At 41.8% G+C, this 18,026-nt stretch overlaps 1 protein-coding gene across 1 annotated transcript in view; it reads right to left on the bottom strand.

The window, feature by feature from the left end:
* Positions 1-1,107: 1,107 nt before the first annotated feature.
* Positions 1,108-18,026, bottom strand: part of LOC119905976 (2-lysophosphatidate phosphatase PLPPR4) — a 58,922-nt gene continuing 42,003 nt past the window's right edge. The window contains exons 4-7 of the mRNA XM_038723431.1: positions 17,701-17,896; positions 10,376-10,433; positions 6,737-6,910; positions 1,108-6,102 (exon numbers count right to left, since the gene is read on the bottom strand). Of these exons, the coding sequence (XP_038579359.1) occupies positions 4,399-6,102; positions 6,737-6,910; positions 10,376-10,433; positions 17,701-17,896 (2,132 nt within the window). The 3' untranslated portion in view covers positions 1,108-4,398. The remainder of the gene's footprint in view (positions 6,103-6,736; positions 6,911-10,375; positions 10,434-17,700; positions 17,897-18,026) is intronic.

Genomic DNA, 18,026 nt, shown 5'->3' with positions numbered 1-18,026 from the left:
TAACAAAGAAATTAGGTGCAGTTAAATACCAAATCCAGTGACTTAAGTGCTTGACAGTTTAAATTAAAAAAAAGAGTGTTTAAAATATTTTGGTTTTTTTTAAATGACACACACATTTCAATTTATATGATGCAGAGTCAGTGGCAACTTCATTTATGCAAAAAAGAACCAGCCTATAACCATGACCTTAAAGCCCCCCTCCAGCCAGTTTTAACTGCCGTTTTGATTAATATTCATTCTCAAACAGAGAATGGGGGTGTGGTTAATAGTCGGACGTAATACATTACCATGACAACCAAAAACTGACAGGTTGGAGTGTTCACTAATGATATGCTGTGTTAACATCCCTACACTGTAAAGTTTAGTACACTTTACTGTCTGGCAGGAGTAGCTATTACTTACCCATGATAGAAACTAATGTGCGCGTATCAGCTGTTATCAATCATACAATCGATGGTCCTGTCACGCACTGGACAGGATAACTCTCACTACGTTTTAGGGTGCGCTTACTTTACCGCGGGGGGTATGGGGGGTGCCTCCGCCAATGCATTGGTAAAACGGCCGTCAGTAAAATGTATGTTGCAGACTGTATACAGTATAAGAAAGTGCAACACGTTTTCTGTCATCTGTCCTCTAACAGCGCACGCACAAATGCCATAATGAAAATGAACAGCACACTAAACCAAGAGGAGGAAACTAAAAAATAAAATGAAGACCCTCTGTTAGTTAACTTTCTGCAGTAACTATGCTTGCTAACTACACCTGGCTAATTACAACTTAATTAACTTAGCTAACTAAACTAGAAAGACAAACCAACAATCAGACACAGAGAGACATACCTACTGTAAGTTCTAAGTAAATTACATGATAAATTGGTTCGCTAGCTCACAACGATGTTTGTCGGTTTGATGCTCTGACTTAACAAGGCGTGACGGCGTGACAGTTTTTTAACGAGGCATGACAGTGCGCCTGCGCAAGCTTGGAGAATGACGTATGACTTATGGAATTACTGTAGTCATACGTCACCACCCCGTTTTAACAACTAAGCTACTTTTGCAACTTTGAGCACAAAATTAAGCTATTTGTCAAAAAATATTTGGAGAACTATGTGGGTAATCAACATTGTAAGGAAATGACTCAGAAAAATATGAAATATCATAGAAATGTCAAAATACACTGGAGGGGGGCTTTAAAGGGGCAACAGTACTTAGATAAAAAAGATTGTCATAGGACTCACTGTGAAACACAACATACTGTTAAACACACCTGTAATTTCAAAATAAAAGCACATTTCTGATAAAAAATCTTGTGATATGCACTATATAAAAGTGACCATGCAAATGTTACTGTGGAATAGAATAAATCATGTACAATACGCAAATGCAGGCTTTCTATACAAATACTGAAAATTACATCTGATGATTTATATTCTTTTCCAATGAACATTACTAGCTTTGGCAAATTTTCTCAAATAGTCACCCTGGCAAAATATTTTCAAACGACAATTGGTGCCATTTCTATACAGTGGGTGCTTATTTAATCACTGAGATACTAATTAATGATATGCACCATAATGTAAACTACTGTAAACAACATATTTTGTAATTCCTCAACTGAGAAACAGTCCTCGTTTAGCTGTCTCTGCCAACCTGTTAGTATACTATATTAATGTTAAAATTTTTTTAAAAAGAAACATATATATTTGAGACAAATAATTGTTGATTATTGTTTATGGTGATAGGAGTTGTCTCAAATAAATATGTTCCTTTTTTCATCAACCAGAAAGTTGCTGAGAGAACTGGCAGCATCTACCGGCCTCACATAGCATTTGAGTTGACACTAGGTTGGATTTGGTAAGAATCTGCTGGTTGCTTTAAAGCAGAAAAGGAAATTACAGCACAAAGCTTGACTAAGCTGTTGTTCTTCAAGTGCATATAGGAGACGGTGGAGGGCTAAACCCAGCAAAAATCATCTGTTACATGAGCATTCTATTCAGCCAGAAAGCCAAAAGGTTTTAATTTGATGATGAGACTTATTCTGAGGTATTACAATTTAACAGCAATATTGTAAAATCTTGTCAAAAAATGCTACATGTAGTACCTTTAAAAGTGGGCTTCAACAAATCAACAAATCATTTTTGCTACTATGGTGAGCACCGTGCTTTACAGAACGCTCTGCTTGTTGTAAGAAAAAGAAAATTAAAGATACATTGCAACATTTTGGGAAATGTGATTGTTGTCTGAAACCAGAGTCAGACAAGAAGATCAGTTTCATCTCGAGCACTGCGTCCAATAAAGAATTAGGTCCTGGATATATTTAGCCTAGCTTAGCAGAAAGACTGGAAGAAGGGGGGATTGGTAGCCTCTTACCAAAAGGGAAAAATACCTTTCAACAATGTTTGTATCATGACAAAGCAACATGAATAGAAACAGAAAATAAGATATTGCTGTACTTTTGGTATAACTTTAAAACAATTTTTGGACCAACATCTCCTATACTACAGGCAGCTAGATCTTTGTACTAAGCTAAGCTAAACCCATCCCTGACCAACTATCTCTGTTGCTAATACTGAGATAAAACTCCAGGGCTGTACCGAATGTCATTTTTTTTTACTTCTGAAGCTTCCATTGTGGTTTTTAAATCGAGCTTTGAATGTCTGTCGTCATCGGAACTAAAATTCTCATTGTGAATTAAGTGATTCATCAGATTAAATTAGTTAGTCTCTTTTGTCAAGAGAGTGAAGTACATTAGAAAACTAGTGAATCAGAGAAACAAAAAGTTATTTTCTTATTGATTTATGGCGATTTCAAACCTCTCCGTTTTAGGTCTCCGTTTTCGCCATTTTAGTCTGGACGGGAGGTGCAAACGTAGCAAAAGGTCTGCGTTCTAAAACGAAAACTCAGTAGTGTGGATGGGGCCAGAGACAGCTGCACAGCATTCAAATGTTGATTTGTCATTTGAATGTCAACGTTAAGAACGATGCTTTGAAGCTTCAAACTTTGAACTATTCAGTACAGCCCTATAAAACTCAACAAAGAGTTGCAAGGTTATTCTTTCCCTACTGTACATTGCTGTTTATAAATGTTTGTTTATTCACATCCTCAACGTTCCTCAACATAGAAAAATGGGAGGCTCCTGGATACTGTGACAATGCTGTAAGGGTATGTTTTGGGCATCAGTTTTAATTATTTCAACTTTGTTTATGAGAAATTACATTTTTCTTTTTGGTGTGGTATGGCATTTGTTCATCTTTTGTGGTTTAATTGGAAGAGTTGCATGCCCATCCAATCCTTGGAAGAGCGCCAACTGCGATTCACCTAACCGTGTCAATGCAAAAATGCATACATGCAAAGACATGTTTTTTATTTCAGAAACCCGGACACCTCTGAAATAACTACCCCACTCGATGACTAATGTTAATGTTCAGCTGTGGATTAGACAGCAGCAAGTGTATTTTTTAAAATGTTAATTTGAAAGCTACAAAGACAGCTTTTAAACACATTGAAACATGCCAAATTCAGTTGGGAAACTTGAGTTCAAGTTTAGCATTGAGTTTTGGAAATGTACCTTATGGTATAAAGAAGCATAATATTCCGCTGTTTTGCTGCTTTTTGTGTGCTGTAGGTAATGGGATTGACATGGACAACGAAATCTAAGTACAGGATATAGATAGTAAGGTCAGGGTTTACAGTATACAAGGTACAGTAAACGCATATTTCAGTGCAAGTCACAGCATATTTGACTTCATAGCTACAGAAGGAATGCTAAGCACACTTATGGTTCAAAACAGTATTCCGTTGATTATGTGGTATCTGTACAGAAAAGAGACAAAATACAAAACATATCTCTGTCACATATTAATATCATTGTTATTCACTCTTTGTAAAATAATTAATTCTTTATCTATTCAAAGTATACAGTATGTTGTATAGTAAATAGTATTATCTGGTGTAGCACCCTTTTAAACATACACAATATTTACAGTGCAGGGAAGGATTGGGAAGGAAACACTGGTTTCACAGCTATGACATAATTATTTTTGCTGTAGCTTGCTACGTTACTGTGCTATTCACTTTTTTCTATTTTGTGATGATTTATATCTAAAACATATGGAACTGTTTAAAAAAGGTTCTCCTGTCCCCAAAGCACTGGCACAGCATTGACATTACGATAGATTTCCTCAGGAGTACACAGTGATTATTATACTTAAAAGGTTGTGATTTAGTGTAAACACGTACAAAAATCTCATGCTGAATAAAACCTTTTCTTTTGAAGTTATCATGATATATACAATGGCAGGCAATAATGACTGTTATCACAGATATGGGGTTCACTGAAAATCCAGCTGTCTTACATTATTAGCTACATCTTCTCAGAAGTCTCCGGTCATTTAGTACATTAGTCCTTGAAAACTGGAGTTATCGATGTTCCCTTGTAGAAAATGTTCCGTGCGTTATCAGGGCTGTTGGCTCTCTCTGGAATCAGGATGATATTATTGCCTTTCCTCCGCAGTGTGGACTCACGACTGGAGGCGACCGAGGGGGTTTCCGAAGCCGTCTCTCCACCTCCTCCACCACCTCCTCCTCCAGATCCAGAACCACTACCATCCCCCGGAGTGACCCTTATGGTAGAGAGGCCCTGGGGATGAAGCCTCTGCTCTGACTGGTTGGTGTTCTGGGTGTGAACAGTAACTATGGGTGGGGTGCTGACGGTGGCAGTGGTTGTAACAATGTGATTAGCACGCTTTCTGTCAATCGACCCTTCACGTATCGAATCTGAACATTCTGAGTCTCTGTTTAGATCATTTAGCTCAAAGGACTGCCTCAAACTCCCACCTCCTCCTCCTGATTCTCCTCCTGCTCCACTAGTCCCTGGTCCTCCACCAGCTCCAGTTCCATGATCGAGGGATCGCCACCTCCATGATCCACTTCCATCTGTAGACGGAGCTTGGATCACAGGCCTGTTGTTTCCAGGGTGAGCCTCTACTCTGACAATTGCTCCCGTGCTCCCTGAAATACTGCCTGTGGTACTACCCAGTGAGCTGGGCCCTGTGGTGCTAGTGGGGTCCTGATCGGTTAGCACCCTGTAGCGAGCAGAGCCCTGGCCACTCCCGGTGGTGCTGCACCCAATGCTGCTCTCATCTAAGCTCTTGGAATGTATCTGTAGCAGGCTCTGCTGCTTGGACATAGCAATCACTTGCATGATTCGGGGCTGCGTGTTCTGCCCATTATCATTAGTCCTGCAGGCTGCAGTCTTCTCTGCTGCCCTTTGCCAGTTAGCCTGAACTGTGCTGTTTAATGTTGACATCCCTTCACTCCCTCCTCCTCCCCCCGTCCTTGGGGAGGTGGTGTTGTAATTCTCATGAGCTTCTTCTGGTATGTGGACCAGCTGTGAAGACCCAGGTCTAGATTGCATGGATATCCTGGCCCCTCCGGTGATGCCACTACAGTTACTGGGCAGGGTGGTACTAGCACCTGTGGCCAGTTTGGACATGTACGCATGACCCTCAAAGCCTCCATTTAGGCCCATAGCTGATGGCTCAGAGCTGGATCGGAGCTCCATGCTGCCATGGTGGTGCGGATGCTGGGAGGACTGGCCAGATGACGAGTCTATAGAGGAGGAGAAGGAGTCTGGGACCTGCAGGGAGCATTTGTGATTGTTGTTCTTACTTTTCCACTGAGACAGAAGCTGCTTTGAGCGGCTGGAGTCCATGGAGGCATGGTGGAGAGTGGCAGCGTGACGTCTGGCTGCTTCCTCATAAGCTGCCATGGCCTGTGGGGTGTGGACCCGAGGAAGTGTGTGGCTAAATGTCATTATGGCATCTTTGCTCTGAGGGCTGCGGGGGGAGATCACTTCCACATCTGCACTGGAGCACTTCAGACTCTCATTAGGTCTCTGCTGTTGAAGGCCTCGGTGGAGGAGGCCCTCGGAGTGGGAGGTGGGTATGCCAGGCTCCCCGGTCACGGTAGCTTTCATTTGCAGGTGGTGGAGTATGGCCTCTTGGCTTATGTGTGGCAAGGAGCAGGGGGGGCGGTGTAGCAGTGAAGGGGGGTTGGCACAGGCGTCCTCACTAGGCTGAAAATTTCCAACTGCATACAACCCCTGGCCGGAGAAAGAGAAATAATATGTAAAGTACATTTTACGTTATGCTTATTTTACCTGAAACCCTATTGAGTTGTCGAACCATGTTGAATAGACTTACAGAAAACATGAGCTTAAATTGACATAAATTAGGTTGGTTAGAGACTTCAAGTTGGTTTTGGTACATTTTTGGTTGATCTCTTTGCTTTACTTTCTGTAACACTAAATCAACCCTCTTTCAGCAGACAAGAGTGAACCTAGATTGCAGCGTGGTAAACTAGTTCTGGCTACGCAACGCAATGCAAATAAGTTGGTCATTACAAATGAGTGGAACCACAAGCCAGGTCAGAACATCAAGTCGATAAAACATTCTCATCCTAGATAATTAAACACATATTTCAAGGTATGCTTACTTCTAAAAGGATTTTTTATGGCTAGAATGCCCTTCAGCAAATTTAGTACTGTATCGTATGATAATTATGACTAAAACATTGACTAAAATCAGACTACAAAGATATCCACTGATGAAATCAGACTAAAACAAAGCAAAACAAAAAGACAAAAAAAATTTGACTTTAAACCTACTATTTCCAGCAGTGACTAAGACTAAAACGTAATTTAAAATTCTTGTCAAATTAACACTGCTGTCCCCTACCAGGTAGACAGCAATAGCTCCTCCAAGTAGGAAGCCCAGGTAGACGTCAATGGCGTGGTTCTTGTACTGAATAATCCGGGTCAGACCACAAATGATGGCACAGATAATGAAGGAGAAGACCAGCAGGGGCTTGAGAAGCTTGGATGAGTCCGTCAACGTGCTGTTGAAGTACATCTGTGGACACATGACATATTTACTGATTCTACTATTCTTATGATTACTTCTATTTTCAGTGCTGTTTGTCTGTTAGAAGGATTACTGAAAAACTACTGGCCAGATTTTCATTAAACTAGGTAGAAGGGAGCAGCAGGGCCCAAGGAAGAACCCATTACATTTTGGAACGGATCCAAATCACAAGACAGAAATTGTTTTCCACTTTCTTTAACATTGTAAGATAGGTCAATTGTAAATTGGGCTCTGTGTTTTTAAAACAGGAAAAAGATTTGGCAGTATGAGTCACACATTTGAGATGAGGGCTGGTTGGAGGAGTGAGTACCAGGAGTTGTCAGAGGTAGGTCACTGGGTCGGAGTTTGACTGGATCACAAGAATGTGTCGATGGTTGATTACATTTTCAAATCTGAATATCGGTACAACAGAATACACAAGTACCTAATGGAGCATCCAGATGCTGTGTGAGCTTTCAAGTTACTAGATACGTGGGACATAGGGCCTTATCTTGCATCCGGCACAAAGCGCAGTGTAAGTGCCAACGCAGTTGTCATTTTCACGCCCAGCACCTAGGTTGTTTGAATAGCAAATGCACTTCCGCCCATCTTTGTGCCCATGGGAGTGTTTATCTTAAAATGAGGTGTGGTCAGGTAAATTGTGGGTGCATTGCTGTTTTTTGTTATTTTAGGGGCACATTACTCCAATATTAAGGGCCCTATTTTAACGATGCGCACACCGTGAAGCACATGTTGCAGTTGTGTTTGGGCACGTCCAATTCCAATTTTGCTAGTTTGATGGCAGAAAAAATGGTGAGTGTGTCAGGCGCATGGTTCAAAAGGGTTGTACTTAGTCTATGAATTAGTCATGGGTGTGTTTTCGGCATGACATGCAATAAACCAGAATTTCATCTCCCATTCTCTTTAAAAACCAGGTGCGCTTGTACATTGGCGCATTACAATTATAATAGCCTATAAATGGTGCATTATAAAAAACATCAATTGATTGATTGAATGGCAGACTCACAGCAGAGGGGGAGATATGGACTGAAGTGTGGACGTGATATAAAAACTATTTCTGATCATGAAGCCTAATGTTACGGTGCAGCTCTGTGGTTTATCAGACAGACACCTCCTCTCCTCCTGTCTCCTCTCTTCTCTAAATGTTACCATGTGCGCAGTAAAGTCACAGCAAATATCATTGGACATTTAAGCAGAAAAAAAAAATAATTAAAACTTTAGTAGATATAAACTTGACATGACAGGACAGAGGAAACTCTCCAGAGGAAACAGAATTTAACTTTTAGCTTGTGAAAATAATTTTGTCATTCTAATGGAGCACAAGATCAGAACACTGGAGGAGGTCATCTTTGTTCTCAAACACTGCACTCAGAGCACGGATGTGGAAGTTCCATCCTACTATTCTTGCTCTTGGGAGTCTGTGTGCCACCACCCTATTAAGCACACTGGTTCTCTAGTGAGATCTTGAAAATGAGTTTAAGTTGGTGAACATATCTTTCTATCCACAGAACTAGAAACAGTCTAATATTTTAGATAGTATGTGCCTGTTTTTGTCATCCTCCTCATTATGCTTATGGATACATAGCTAAATGTAATGTAATGTAATGTGGTGAGTGGTGGGGAGACACCCAAGCTCCCTCTATTGGCCAACAGCCACTGCTTGTGTTTATAGTGCATGGAGATTAAAACTCACCTGGAAGAAAACATGAATGCTTTTAGTCCTAAAAAACAGTGAGGCAAAAATAGCATGGAGGAAGGAACCATGCAGAAAAGTTGATCTTAGCTGATTCCATCATCCACCACTCATTGTTTCGCTGTGTTAACTTCTACTATATCATTAGGTGATACATGAGGCGGTGAGCAGGGTTAAGTTCAAGGTTCATTTATATATCACTATACAAGACAGGGTTGTGCAATGAAATGAAAGCTGTAGTATTTTTATGCTACACACAAAATAATAAACCGTAAACTATTATTTATGGTGGAGTACAAAGGATGCATTGAGGGGTCTCAGTCTGAGGAAAGAGAGCTACTTGCTCTGGTTTAAAACAGCACTTTGGTCAGTGTGGGTTGCTTTTAAATGTGCTTTATAAATACATTTGACTTGATTTGGCTTGACTTGAGGAACCTTAAACTGTTCACTTGCTCCACCTCCGCTCCACTGATGTAGCCAGGGATGTGGGTCTCAGTCTCCTATTTTCTAAAAACCAAAAATCAGCTCCTTGATTTTGTTGACATTGAGCAGCGGCCGATGATGGTGGTGTTTCCGCAAACTTCTCAACAGAGTGGATTGATTGTCCATGTCGATGGTTGCAGTCGTGGGTGTACAACGTGAACAGGAGGGGGCTGAGCACACAACCCAGAGGGGCTCCAGTGTTGAGCACTAGAGTGGAGGAGGAAAGTCCACCAATCCGAACTGTCTGAACTCTGTGAGGAAGTCCAATATTCAGTTGCAGAGTATAATACTTAAGCCCAGAGTGCTAAGTCTGTTGGTATTGAACGCAAAGTGTTGAGGGTCCAGGCTGGCTGAGATGTTGTTCTTTATGTGCTGGAAAACCACCTTCATAAAGGACTTCATCAGTATAGGGGTGAGTGCCAGTACAAGAGTCATTTAGACTTGACACTGCAGACGTTTTAGGTAGAGGGATGATGGTGGCTTTCTTGAAGCTGGTAGGAACACTGTGACAGTGATATGTTAAAAATGTCACTTATGACATCGACTAGCTGCATGGCACATGTTTTAGTATGCAGCTTAACTCATATTCACTCTCAGCAGAATTCTTTTCACATCTGCTGTGGATACTGACAGTGGCCAGGCCTGTGGAGGTGGAGTAGACCTGACAGCTGACTCTTTGTGTTGTTGGTGTTGAGGTCTCTCTCCAGTCTCTCCTGATATCTCCACTTTGCCTCCATGATGCCAGCTTTCAGTCTCACTCTGGTGGTGCTGTAAGCTTCCTAATTGCCTGACTGAAAATGCATTTTCTTTGGAAAAGCAGGGAAAATTGTGTGATTGACCAAAAATGGGGACGGGGGGGGGGTTTTGTAGCAGCCAGAAATGTTTGTATAAACATGGTCCAGCTTATTACTTCCCTGGACCATGTAGGGGTAGGGGTGTCGACATGGAACAGAACAGTTCAAACATCTGTTTGATTAAAATCACCAACTACAATTAAAACACCATCCATATGTTTTGTCATGTGACTGCTGATGACCTCATACAGTTGCTATTGTGCATTTTTTAAATTAGCATCTGTGAGAATGTAAACAGCAGCAACAAAAACACTGGTGTGAGTCCTCTGCCACATAATAGGGGCAACATCTTATCATTAAAAACTGTACATCTGGGAAGGATTGACCATCAACTGACCATGCTATGAGCACCAAGCATCATTAATGTAATGGCAGAGTCAGCCTCCCCTTGTCTTAAGTGTTTACGTGGGCTCAATTACTTACCGAAACATAGACGGCTGCAAAGGATGCAAGAGTAGCGTGCTGCGACGGAAAGGATTTTCTGCAAAAGATGGAGGAACAGAAATAGACTTAGCCACATGTTCACATCTGTATGTGAGTCAGCTGGGGGTGGAAAGAGGGTTTAACCACAGCCAACTAAACATAAGCATAATGAGATACCTCAAACACCAACCTGCACACGCACATGGTTGTTATGAGTTGAATGACTTTCTTTTCCTGTTATGCTTTTTGTTCATAGGTTTGAACCCAAAAAATTAGTAAACAAAAGCAGTTAGACAGCAATTAAACAGATTTGTAGATTGTAGTAATAGCTGTATATACTGCCACAAGCCATGTACCAATGAAAACACAGTGTGAATGTCTGATCTACAGTCATATACTTCGGTGCAGCAGCAGGAGCTGTGTGCGATGTAACGAAAGTGAAGCTGTGGTTCAGTTTCACATTGAGCTCCGACCCAGTGACCTACTTCTGACAACTCCTGGTACTCACTCATCCAACCAGCCCTCATCTTTACTCCTGACTCTGCATGTGCATGAATGTGTGTGTTTTGGTGCATTCATGTAGTAGTGTCTTTATCTTTGTGTGCGTGTGAGCATGTGTGAAACAGCTGTGTGCGCAACAGCAACATTATGAAGCATTTTATCCTAAAATATCATTTTGACGGGACACTGGCACTATGTAAGATTGAAATCCTGGGCAGGATTTCTATTGCGAGCAACAGCAACACACCAACAAAACTCTTCAGCTACATTTACATTCCATTTACTAATTTGAAAAGCTTTTATCTTGAGCGACATACATTTGAGTATAGGCGCAGCCCTCTAAGTTCATGGCCTCACTGGACCTTGGTTCTCAGTGCTGAAGAAAAGGCATTTTGGGAGCCGAAGGCCAGGTCTCACCATTGTATATATACAAGGTGCGGACGTAGGAGAGGCCCACGCTGTGGGTGGGCGTAGACAACTTTTCTCAGTGCCGCACAGGTGCGGAGGGGTAAACCCAATAGCGATAGCCTTAGAGAGCTGTGCCTATACTCATAGAATCTGGAGTTACAGTACGTGACTACCTTTCTATTTTGTATAGACTTTGCCTTCTTAGGCTATCGCTATTGGGTTGGAGGCAAAGCAGGATAAGTCAACGCTTCACTGTCCCATACGGTACCACCAAGCACAAAACCCACCTGCCCAGAGCCATAAATGAGCCACCCAGTCACCTGCTGTCCGCGACATTGGTGTTGGCGTGCACACAAGCACTGATGGCATGACATGGGAAGCAGGGGACCGACCCATGTGTAACAATCGGGGAACAGGATGGGTGGCCCAGCAGCTGTACAGAAGCAGGCGGGGGCACAACAGCAACTGCATCAGCTGCGCACGGAGCAGGGCCAGCGCGAGCAGTGGCCGCTCCCCCCCACTGTCACATGGGAGAGGGCGCACCGCACACTCACAAGAGAAAATCACTCAGCTAAAACACTCAGTCCTGAGCGAGTCAGCGAGAAACAGGAGACACCCCACCCCACGCCACAGAGGACGAGACACCTCTCGTGGAGTGCGCCCTGATGCCGTCCCGAGGGGACTCACCGGCCGACAGGGGAAGTCCCTTGGACTACTCCCTGTAGTGCATAAACAGGCGTTGCGAACGGCACCAGGCGGCCGTGCACGCCAAGTAACTGGACAGCGCACGCACTGGGCAGAGGAGGTGGGATGTAGAATCGTCCTCAGACCCATGGGGGGAAGGAATGAAGCCCGATAGAGTAATCACCCGTGACTGAAAGGAGCTGGTGAAGCTCTTAGGCATGAATGCAGGATTGGTGCACAGGACAGCCGAGCTGCTGTCACCCTGAATCCTGAGACACGACGGAGCCATAGAGAGGGCTGCCAGATCGCTGACCCTCTTGGCCGATGTCAGCGCCACAAGTAAGGAGACCTTGGCCGAAAGAAACTTCAGGTCTGCTGTCTCTAAAGGCTCAAAAGGGGCTTGGGTTTGCGTCTGTAAGACCAGCACCAAAACCCACTGTGGAACAACAGGCTGTTTCACCGGTCTGTGCCTCCGCACCCCTTTCAGGAAACGCTTCACCAGGGGGTGAGTGAACACCTCCTGTCACTAAAACCCTTGTGACAGGACGAGATGGCAGCAGCGTAGGTTTTAACCGTGCTGAACGCCAGACCCCTGTCCACGAGCAGCTGGAGGAATGAAAGCACCCCCGGCAGCAGAAAGGCCAACAGTTCCAACCCCTGGTTCAAACACCAGCGTTGGAACGCTGACCACTTGGAGGAGTAAGAGGACTGAGTAGAGGCGGCTCTCGACCCAGGTGTGTACCACCTCACAGGAGAGACCTAGACCCTCCAGGCGCCGCCTCTCAGCATCAGAGAAGCGGACAACTCCTGATCGCGCCCCCCACCTGAGAGAGGGCATCCCCCCTCCAGGGGAGTTTCCACAGCTGTCCCGCCAGCAACGGCTGGAGGCAGGGAAACCAGGATGCGCTCGTGCGCTCCAGAAAAGATTTCAGTTTTCAAGAGCTTCTCCAAGTTAGAGAGGGATGGCCCTGCTCTGATGGCGTGTGAGACAGATGAGAACAGCCGGGACTGAGATTGCTTTGTGTGTAGGCGTTCGTTGGAAGAGCGCAGTTGCCAAGAAGGAACGTAAGCTTGTATTATGGAGTTTAAGTGGATGGGTGCAGACCCAGTAGTAGCTGTATGTAAGCATTAGTGATTTGAATTTGATCAAAAACCGGACGCACTGCTGCTTTCTGAACCATTTGCAGGGGTTTCACGGCACAAGCTACAATATCCACTTGGAGGGCGTTACAATAGTCGAGGCGAGAGTTAAGCATGGCCTGTACCAGAAGCTGGGTGGCATACTGAGTGAGGTAGGACAAGCTACTAACTTTATACAGATGCCATCCAATTGACTTTTGTATATTTGTTACATGTATATATTTGTAATGAAACTGAAAGCTTCACTATTTATAGAATTGTATTGACTGTTTCAAAATACAGTACAGCTATTTCAAATGCTTTTCAAATTACTGTACACATTAAATTACTGTACTGGGTGTAATTAAAGTACATTATAGACGGATTTCTGGTATACAAACACTACTGGATGCACGCACAGCCAGGGGGCAGGTCAGCAAAACCAGACCTAATGCTGTTCAAGTGAGCTGCTAGCCAAAAAGCTAAAGGAAGAACGAGGGAGAGAGGCATTCTTTCCACAGCTGTAAGTACTGCCATTAGGCCTAACTGTGTCACACTCAGAGATGTAAAGAACATTGTCTTCCGTTGTAAACTTTGTGCAACCAGCAAAAAGCTTTAACCCGCGAACAATTTTGTATTGAAGCATCTGCTGAGAAACATGAAACTTAGCCTGTAGAAAGATACTCCAGCAGCTACCGTTAATGCCAGTGATACATCCGCTCGGCAGGAGAGAATGGTGTTAATCAACTTTTTGTGTTTTGTAAAAGCACTGAATACTTCTTTTATCAGTGCATGTGCAAAACAGTAATGTTGGTTCAAAAGTCGAAACACTTGATTATTTTTTTTTATCTCAGACAGTGGCGTTAAAAAACGTTAGTCTGTATGTATTGTAAAAATCTTACTCATTGATGCTGTGAATACGTGATTAGTTAAAATGTCGGGAGGGACCTGCTTTGTTTTTTATTATTTTTAAATAGCCATAGCCTTTACAATACAGCGGTCTTCTGGTCTGAGAGGCTGCAGTGTTTTCAGTCCGGCTGTTTGTTGACTCCTCAGGTTAATTATTGCTCCAGTAAAGTGGATTCATTTCTAAAATGCGCTGCTGAACAGGCTTCCCATCACTTTTAAGGATGGGGTACAGTGGTTGAAAGTAATTGTAATGTAACAAATAATGTGACTATTTACTTTTAATACCCAGTAATAAGTAAAGTAATATTGTTACTTTTTAAATGAGTAATATGTCAAAAGTTACTCATTACAATTTCTGAGTAATTTGCCCAACACTGCTGTTAGATATGCCATATAAACTGATATGCCCCGAAGACAGATTACTGCTTTCTGCCCCCTAGTTGTGTGCGCATCTCAATGATGACGTTGCACAGAAACCCATCTACATAGTAACACCGTAAAGTACTACATAAAAAATATAGCTTATTGTAGTTTAAGTAAATTATAATTAGGCTGTAGCCTAAAACATAGTAACATCAGTGGTGCAAATAGGCTACTACACAGTTTGATGGTGGTTTCAGTACATTTCTAAGTCCAGGCCTGAAAATAAACTGTAGGCTATCAATGCTGGCCTAGTAGCTGAGTTTGAAAACAAGCGTTTTCGTAAAATATTTCTTCAGTATTGTCACAGGAAAAGATGTAATCAAATACTTACAAAAATGTGACGGCTATGCTCACTTTTTTGAGAGTATATTTAAAGGATATAATATAATAATATAATCTGTATGGAATCAAATAGTAAATAAAGCTTGGTAACTCTTGCTCATATGCTAGCTTTCTCACTCTCATTTACAGGCACTCTCTTTATCTCACTCTTTTTAGACTCATTACCAGAAATGTCAGTCCCCTTGTTCTAGAATCCATTCTAGTGGCATCCAATGCTGCACAATGCAAATGAAGCTGTACACAAGCTATAGCGCCCATGTTTGACTAGCAGCCTGAGGTTTGTGTTCGTTTTGGGGGGGGGGGGGGGGTCAGAAAGTGTGGACCAGGAACAAAATTTCAAAGGCCAAAAAGGTAGGTAATGTTTATGAGTATAAAGGGTTATTGAAAAATATTCTTATATGAAAATGCACTATTTTGTCTCACTGAAGGGAGTGCTGAACCATTGCGTTTTTTATTTGTGTGTTGGTCCTTATGCTTCTTCTGTTAAAATAGGTTAATAACACCCCTGGTGCAAAACCACTGCAGAAAAACTGCTTTCCATGCTGCTGTGGAAACGAGACTGAAGCTAAAGCTGCCACAGAGAGAGCGGAAGACATTGTTTATGCCAGGAGCAGTAAGTTATTTTTAGCCCCCCATAGTCTGCATTCAAATCTACTTGTGTCCCAAATACACGGGTCAAGCCTAACCTCATCCCCTCATCCACACACAAACTCACGTGGAGACATGATTCCAATAAATCTCACATAAACCAGGTGACTGGTTTAGAACGGGGAGGGCTGCAAACACACAAACTCAGTGTTCATGACTTAAGCAGTATCAATCAAGAGGACCTTTGCTAGACATCCTCTAGTGTTGCATCTGTCTATATTCAGCCCTGCTCCGGCTGTCTCAGAGAACTTAGAAAGAGCTTAGAAATTAACAGCTAAATCACAGGGAATTATTGATTCAACTTAAAGATCATTTTGAAGGCTGCAGTTGGTGGTGCAGTTGAACTGCACTGCATTGTACAGAGAGGTGTCTCACTTAGTTAGTGTACCCCTTATTGATATTAATGGGGTTGGACAAAATAATAGAAACACCCATCATTATAACACAATACAATGCAACAACACTACATATCAGATCATTCTAACCATAAATTAGCATGCAATTGAATCAACACCTCTCTAAAACAGTTTCAGCAAACTTGGTTAACCTCAGCGTCCTCAGTTTAAAGTCGATTAGAAACTGTGGTTACTAGTAACTGTTACCTCACCTACTGCCCCTACTCCCAGCGTGCTTGTTTGAGTGTTTCAGAGGTGTGAAAAGCAAGCCAGAGACGCTTTTGAATTTCCTTCAGGACTTTTCAAAATAAAAGCTCTCAATTAAACACCACAAAGTTCTGCTGTCAAAAACATTCTCGCGCTTTTATTTTGTAGGCACAATCACTTAAGAGGAAGTGATTATGTGAGTAACTTTTGCTGTCATGACTGAGATCTATTTCAGCACCAGCCGCTATAATGCCACTTGTTGTCGACCACTGTTGTAAAGTGTGCTATTACATATAATGACATATAACATGTTAATAGCTTTAGAGACGTGGACAGAGCCAGGCTAGGTGTTTCTCTAAAAATGTACTTCTAGCATTTATAAGCACTAAATAAAATGCAAATAAGGAGTGAATACAACACTATAATTTTGTTGTAGGCCTACACAGACAACCTTTTAAACGGTTTCTTTACAACTGTATTTTACTATATTTTCATTCATTATCCGTTTACACCAACCTCCATTTACAGTGTCCACAGGATGAGTTATACAGTAGTTGGTGACAAATACATTAATAAACACTTACATCTTCATTATGATGTGTTACAAAGCATTTCTTATTCATTTATTGGGTATAAACAGTTTATAAATGCTAAATAGGGGTGTTAAAGTAAAGCATTAGCTGTTGTTCTCTGCCTCCATTTTTATTCTAAGCTAGGCTTATAGCTTCGTATCTTTAGTCCCACACAGACATTAGATTAACCCTTTCCTCTACCTCTCAGAAAAGAAAAAGAAATATGCTAATTTCCTAAAATTTTTATCTTCCCCTTTAACAGAAACACATACAGTAAACAATGTGGTAAATGTGGCTCTTATTGTGACCAACCTATGTAGTAATCGCTTCTCAGTGAGAACCAGGCAAATTTAAACTCAACTGTTATATATATATTAGATTTTATTACCACCTAATTATATTACTATATAATTAGATATTTGTGTGAATGTTGAGGTCCACATTATGGTCAAAGGAGGAAAGAGAGGACTAGATACTCATACTAGATTTCTTATTATTATATTAATCATTGGGCCTCCTTATTGGCATCACTCAATGTGACTCAACTTTATTTTCAAAAAGCATTATAATGATCTGGTTTTCTCCAAAATCAGTTCCCAAGCACACAAAGCTTCTTTGTATCCAAAAAGAATATTAAAAGGCTATCCCCGTCTACTCATCTATCTGTGACCAAAATAGCTTGGCTCTGGCTTATACTTGAGTATAAATAGATTCCAGCCACAAGCAAAAAAACAATAATCAGCAAAATCCTTCTACAGACATCAAGGCAACATGCAGTAATTAGGTACTTATATCTCTTATACTGACTATTTTAAAGAGAACATGATGATTTTAAACACTTTTTTTTAATCATCAAGGTATAGACAAAAGTTTCAGTTGGCAACAAGAGCAGATCAGAGAACAGGAAGTTTCTTACTAAAATATGATGAAATATACTTAATAAAACATAGTAATAATGATGAAAAAACTGGACCAATTCTAAAGAATCAAATAATTACAAATGAAGGTCCATCTTTTACTTTCAACGCTTTGCGGAACTACGCAACCAGTGTGACCAGCTTCAGTGGGTGTCTCTATCTTTCTCAATGCAAACATATCTTCTCAAATGCATCCTCACCTGCCCTGGTTGATGGCTGCAGGGTCAGCCCCTGAGCAGATATCCTCCATGACGTAGGGGTTCTGCTCACAGCTGACATTGAGCGTGGTGTAGTTGGGTTTACACACAGTAAGGAAGTAGGGTGTTGGGTAACCTGTCATCAGTTGGAGGACGTCGGTGATGAGGGCCGTGGCACAAAGACCGAAGGCATGAACGCCTGAGGACAGAGGAGGATGTAATGTAAATGTTGGCAAAGAAGATGAAAATACAGACAGAGGCATACACTTATTTATTTATCTCAGGTTTATTGAACAGGGACAATGCACACTAATTATACATAAATAATG

The sequence above is a fragment of the Micropterus salmoides genome, unplaced genomic scaffold (genome assembly GCF_014851395.1).
Source record: "Micropterus salmoides isolate LMB-PRFRI ecotype aquatic unplaced genomic scaffold, ASM1485139v1 Ms_hic_scaffold_1, whole genome shotgun sequence".
NCBI lineage: Eukaryota > Metazoa > Chordata > Actinopteri > Centrarchiformes > Centrarchidae > Micropterus > Micropterus salmoides.
Note: the sequence above shows the minus strand (reverse complement) of the source record. Positions and strands in the feature narration are given on the sequence as shown.